This window comes from Euwallacea fornicatus, chromosome 4, assembly GCF_040115645.1.
Source record: "Euwallacea fornicatus isolate EFF26 chromosome 4, ASM4011564v1, whole genome shotgun sequence".
Taxonomy (NCBI): Eukaryota; Metazoa; Arthropoda; class Insecta; order Coleoptera; family Curculionidae; genus Euwallacea; species Euwallacea fornicatus.
The window spans coordinates 4,575,423-4,582,422 of NC_089544.1; the positions used below are offsets into that span (position 1 = coordinate 4,575,423).

The following is a 7,000-nucleotide window of genomic DNA, read 5'->3' on the forward strand; positions in this document are numbered from 1 at the left end:
CTTCAATGGATTACAGAGGTTCAACCAAAACTGAACAAAGCTTTATTTTTGGACTTCCCTGTATGTCCCGACATGCAACTATCCGGAATCAATCCAATGAAGTTAGCTCTGATTCCGCGCTTTATTTCTTCAGTATCTTGGGGCTTAAAATTTTTTAGATGTTTCTATAAAAACGCTGCTTTTTTGTGTATTTACTATCAGTCTTTAGACTTTTATCCCTTTTACATATTTAGAAAACGTTTTAAGTTGCAGCTGTGTAATACTTTTTTCGCTTTTCAGTGTAAAGGCCACCTAGTTCCCCACCAAAACGGCAAGAGCATCCAATGCTGTGACGACTCCGACCTCTGTAACAAATACCTCAAGCCGATGTACGCCCCCAGGCCTACCACAGATGTGCCAACTTTCGGAACCACCGATAACTTGCCATATACTGTCCTCCTCAGCTCAGTAACGTTTTGCCTCTGCATCCTCTTACTGGGAGTCGCTTTCGTCTATATGAAGTATAGAAGGAAGGAGGGTCATGGGAAATTCAACCTGTACTCCCAAGGCTGCCCTTCGCAAAAGTACTCTAATATGGAGATTCACGGTGCTCTAGCTAGCTTAATAGAAAAGTCCAGTGGATCTGGATCAGGATTACCTATATTAGTTCAAAGAACTATTTCTAGACAGATTAGATTAGTCAAGCCTGTGGGGAAAGGCAGATATGGTGAAGTGTGGATGGGTACTTGGAGAGGGGAAAAAGTCGCCGTTAAGATATTTTTGACTACAGAGGAGCAAAGCTGGTTTCGGGAAACCGAAATCTACCAGACTGTGCTCATGAGACACGATAATATTTTGAGCTTTATAGCTGCAGATATTAAAGGGAATGGTTGGACTCAAATGCTCTTGATCACCGACTACCACGCAAATGGCTCCTTGTACGATTTCCTGCAAACCAACTGTCTGGATCCCAACAGCTTACTCATCATGGCCCGAAGCATTGCGAGTGGATTGTCCCACTTGCACACTGAAATTTTCAGCACTAAAGGCAAGCCTGCCATCGCCCATCGAGATCTCAAGAGTAAGAATATCCTAGTCAAAAGAGACGGAGAATGCTGTATTGCAGACTTCGGTCTGGCAGTAAGGTTCTTAAGCGACACGAACGAAATAGACGTTCCACCTAATGTGCGGAGCGGTACCAAGAGATATATGGCCCCAGAAATATTAAACAAAACAATAAACGTTTTGGAGTTCGAGGCTCATAAAAAGGCAGATATGTACGCCTTGGGATTGGTCCTCTGGGAGATTTCCAGAAGATGCGTCACTGGTGATAATATGAAGACAGTAGATGATTATGCAGTGCCATACTATGATTGCGTTCCTAGTGATCCGAGTTTCGAGGATATGATGCAGGTGGTCTGCATAAAACAAGTTCGACCGCAAATTCCTCAGAGATGGGAATCTGAGGAGATTTTACTGAATATGTCAAAAGTAATGCAGGAGTGTTGGCATTCGAATCCAGACGTGCGGTTAACCTCCCTAAGAGTGAAAAAGACGCTTTCGAAACTGGAACCGGATGTTAGCATTAAGATTGTGTAGTTTCGGGTGTACCTAAATAGTTTGAAAATTGATCTTCAACACGTTTACATTTGAGGTAGTACTTTTGACTTATTATTGAGGAAAATAGCGTTTTATATTTCAATAAATAAGCTTTAAGTTCAGTTAAAGGTACCACCAAAAAAAGACATTTACGCCGAATGTACATAGTGTAACTTTAATTTGTAAATATTTAGTTGGACAAGTTTCAGGTAAAATTAATTTTTAAGGGTAATGCCTCAATCTCAATGGTCGTATAGCGGTTGATGTATGAAGTTTCAGGTTTTAATTTCTGTTGCTGCACTGAAACCCAATTTTTCAGTCATGGTTTATCTGGCTTGTGTAAACTTGCATATTTTGGAAATTAATGTAGCATTATGACAGATGAATATTTTACACTAATAATATTAGAAAAGGGGTTGGGGTGGGTTATTTGAAACTTAAACCACGATTAAATAAAGGGAGACAAGGGTTTCTTAATTTATGATTAATTTCCAATAAATATAACGTGTTTCCTTTAGGACGTACTTCCTAGAATTTTTTTTTGCATATAAGTGTACAGGGAGGCTCACAACATTCTATTTATTTCGTTACATACAAAGTAGGAACACTACTGTCAAAAATGCAATTGTTTTTGAAAATAGACATACCGAATCAGCTCTCTTGGGTCAATGTATATCTAATCAACAATAATTTCATTCTATTCTGTTAACATGAATAACAATAGTAGGTAACATAGTAGTCTCGCTATCAAAATTCTAACTCTATAGGGCAGATTTCCATTGTTTTTTTTTAATAGTTGCAATGTTACAAAAAATCTAATACAAAAATTGTCACTTTTTGGATTATATTAGGACATAATTACATCATTATACGTATATTGCTCAAATTCAAACGTTTAACACAATTTGATTTCTGGAATGTGTAGAAAATAATGCTATAAGTAATTTCTAATTAATAAAAAAATGATACAATATTTTGTTTTTCAATTTAATTTGTTAGATATTCTAATTAACATTTATTGTGTATTATGTTTAACTCTGAGACTTCTTACGTCTATTGCCTCTATATGGACGTAAAGACCAACTAATATTGTTTATAATTTTATTTGATAAATTAACTACTGATGGCTTTCAAATTTGAATCAAATGTGACATTTTCTTTGCCATATTGTTTATAGTAATTCCTAAGTTACTGTGCCATCCGTCTATGTAATATTTACATTATAGTGGTTGTCTGATTGAAGTTAACATATTGAACATTTCAATGTAGCATTATCTGGTAAAAATTTTGTTATAGTACAAAATAAGACGAAAGAGTAGTTTTTTGGTGAGTAATATTCACTCTAACGCCCAAATAATATCCAACTAGAACACCTTGTAAATATTGTGTAAGTTTTACACAATGTGCCCCAAGCCTGTGAATCATACTGTCCAAGAACCTAATGTAGGTTCTTGTATTTTTAATTTTTTAAAATCACCTGTTAAATTTGCACCTAAAATACCTACTATAAAATTCAGGAAATATTCTATGATCATTACTTGAGACGTTATCTCTCATTATACTCACAGCATATTTCCTGGATTCTACTTATCTTTGATTTTTTTTAATACCATTTGCTCAACGGAAAAAAGTATTTAAGTGCAATGATTAAGAATGACAACCTTTTCGTTTTTCATGAACACGATTTAGGACCCACTAAATCGATTTTTACCTTCAGATAGGCCGAGTGACTGTTGGAATGTGCATTTACGTTTGTAGATATTTATCGTTATTTTTGATTTTAAAGTTATTGTAAAAAAATAAATATATAAAGTGCAGCGAGTGGTTGTTTTTTTTTTACAGTAAGACTGATATTCGGATGTTGTGTTTATGTATAATGTGTAACAAATTGTAATAAAAATACTTATTCTATTGTATGAACAGACTTTTATTTTTTATCGAACTTGCCCTTTTGGATTTGAAGCAACTTTGGATGAAATACATTTTTTAATCATATTTGTTTCACGACAAAATCTTCTATGCATACTAAACACCCAAAAAAATAGTTGCCGTGTTAATACTGAAGGCCAAATATCGGATTTATGATTGTAATATTCGGTTTTGAGTTACGTCTGAGTGATTTTTGATTGAATTTCTCAATGGGGGGATTCAGTAACGATACCAAGACTGACCCGAGAAAGTAGCGTTCGCCGGTAATCGTTGATTTATAGTCAGTTTCAAATTTTGTGGGGTAAGTCTGCGTTAGTTTAATTTGCAGTTATGTTGTTAAAAAAATGGGATTCAATCGGGCAGTAAGTCCTTCCTCGGACATAATCCTGTAATTCACTATTCCTTTGATATCCAAATAATTCTTGACGTCTTTGAGTGGTCGAATAAAAAAAGCAAAAAATAATAAAGGTTATAATGAGCATTCTATGCGAGGTTTTTCATATCCTACAATTACACTCTATTTTTCTCTTAATGGGCCCAAAAATTTCCTAAACTGATATTTGGTCAAACCGCTTTTGTTATTTTCTGAATTTATTTGAAGAAATTTCTTGTTATATTAAACAACAATGTTGTAAAGTTCATTATTATGACTCGAAACTTAAGTTTAAATCTCAAAGTAGGCACCGCTAAAACATCTAAAAGGTGAGGACCATAAGTATTTTACAACCGTGATGTGTTTTTGTAGTATTTCATTCTATTGTTTTGTCATGGTTCACTTACCGCCATTGGGTTTGAATTTTTTAAGTAGATAGCTCGTATATTTCCAACAATACTTCCATGATTGATGCGATTTAGTCATGGGTCACGGTCATAAACAGTTTGAAATTCCAAGAACCTTTGTATATTTCATCTGATTACTGTGCTATTGTGAAATGAGAGGTGGTTTTTTAAAACCACCTCTCATTTCATCACTAAAAGATGGGTTTTTAAAACTAATTTATCGTAAGCTGTAGAAAAAAGAAATATAAGCTCGAAAAGTTTCCGTCACCATTTTGTCAAGAAAAAACGGTGTTTAATTTATTAATTTTATGTATATAAATCGTATTTATTTGCTAATGCTTGAAGGGTCTACTTAACATATAAAGTACGGAAACTTGAAGCATTTGCTTTATTTGAATATTTACCACATCAAAGAAACATTATTTGCAAGTCGTTAAGTAGCATTATAGGTAGATTCTCTTTATGAAGCACTTAGGTTCTTGAAGCATAACAGACTTTAATGATGTACTAATTTATATCTTATCCATAAACTAAACTTACCTACCTATTTTATTCCTTCGAAATCTCCATTTCTCAATTATCTACAGACGAGTGTCCCATGTGGTATTTATTAGTAGGTTCTGACTTTATGTGTTGGCACGACATAAGTTACATTCCAAAAGGTAACAATAAAAAATAATGTATTAATTAATTATAGTATATTAATTTGCTCCTATATATACAAACACGTGCATTAAAACTTATTTACGGTTATAAAACGGCTAATAAGTAACAATACATATACTTGTCGTTAAAATTCCGTCACCATTATGTCCAAAAAAATTATTTGTAACAATATTTAAGTACTTAATCTAAAGCATAAAAACTAGATTTTATTTGCCAATGATGGAAGTATCTACTTCACATGTAAAACATGTTTCTATCATACGATCGAAGCAGTTGCTTCAGTTGAGTAATTACTACCTGAACAAAATATTATTTACTACTGTTAAATGGTATTAGAGGTAGATATTCCTGGTAAAGTACTTTAATTCTTGAAATATAACAAATCGGTACTTCTTTTAATAGATAGATTTAATATCCATCTAACATAAGTACAAGTGTAACTTTTTAGCTTATAAGTTATTACAAATTAAAGATTTAGCCCAGTTGATTCTATTCCGTCGCCATTATATCAAAAAACATGATAACCATATTAATTAATTGGTCTTAAATATCTACTTCGTCCCTCATTCACCTAGTGTACCTATCTAAGATTTAAATACAAGTATTTTATATAATATATAGAAAATTGCATTGACATCAAATTTGGCGACATTTACCGTGACGGAAAGAAGATTGCGTACATTCTACAAAGTTCATTGCAAAACTAAAATTTTATGAGAATATTTGCCTACAAATAAAAATATTGAAACACATTGATTATTGTAATTGAATAGATTAATCCCAACTAGAATTTATTGCACATGTTAAACATAACAACAATTTATTTAAATAAAACTGATAATGCATCATTAACAGGAGGAAAAAATATACTTACATAAAAAACCTATTATTTTCAATCAAATAAACCGCGGAGACAAGTTAAAACAAGTTTATTGTTTGTATTCAGTACCGTTTCCCTGAGTTCAGCAGAAGTTTCCATCATGAGTTCTAAGAAGAAGCAAATTGTAATTGAATTGAGAACAGTTACGATAAAATTATGGAAAGAAAGAAACACACCAAGAGAAGTGAGTAAAACTGTTGGTAAAAGACATTCATCGATATAAAGGGTAATTCAATATTACAAAGAAAGAGGAAATCTCTCAGTAAAAGTAAGATCTGGCTGTCCCAAATTGTTAAATCAGGGAGGAGAGTGGTATATATTAAGGACTATTAAAGAATATCTTAAAGTTATTGATTCTAAGCTGGTTGCAATGATTGAATAATAATTTCACAAAACCTTTTATTCCACAATTGTTCAGAATTTGTTACAAAAAAAAAACAATGGATATAGAGAGTGTGTTGCTCGAGGGAAGCTTTTTGTTTCTAAAATGAATCAGGTGAAAAGGTTGCTGTTTGAGGAAATTCATGTTAGTAAGCCTTTGGAGATTAGGGAGTGAGTTATCTGGACTGACGAAAGTAAATTTAATATTTGGGATTCATATCGAAGGCGAATTGTGTGGAGAAAACCCAATTCCAAGATGAATCCAAATCATATAATATCCACTATAAGTATGGTGGTGGACACGTTACAATGCGGGGACCGTGTCAACAAGTGGAGAGGCAAAGTTAGAACTTATTGACTCTAAATTGAATCGTTTTATATTTTTGGACATTTTAAAAAGAAAATTAAGACCTTTAGCCGAAAAGTTGAACTTAGGGGATCACTATATTTATCAACAAGATGATGATCCCAAACATAGCGAAGGTATTGTTAAAAAATAGATACTTTGTAGCACTTTTAAGCAATTGCATACTCCATCTCAATCGATAGGCCTTAATCCCATCGAGCATTTGTTGGAGGTTATTGGATCGAAAACATCAAATAACTTTAAACGTTGTGTTTGAAGAAATATTGCAAAAAGATTAGTCGAAAATTTCTCAGGAGAAAATAACTAAATTAGTCCACTCAATATCAAATAGGTTAAAGAAAATCATCCAATTAAAACAAGGTCCAACCTGTTACTAAAATTGTTAATTTCATTAAAATAATTAATATACGCAAACTTCT

At 32.9% G+C, this 7,000-nt stretch overlaps 1 protein-coding gene across 9 annotated transcripts in view; it reads left to right on the top strand.

The window, feature by feature from the left end:
- tkv (thickveins) overlaps positions 1-3,494 on the top strand; it is a 93,009-nt gene extending 89,515 nt beyond the window's left edge. For all 9 annotated transcript variants that reach the window (XM_066281838.1, XM_066281836.1, XM_066281840.1 and 6 more), the window contains one exon: positions 280-3,494. In XM_066281838.1, the coding sequence (XP_066137935.1) occupies positions 280-1,578 (1,299 nt within the window). In that variant the 3' untranslated portion in view covers positions 1,579-3,494. The remainder of the gene's footprint in view (positions 1-279) is intronic.
- Positions 3,495-7,000: the final 3,506 nt, after the last annotated feature.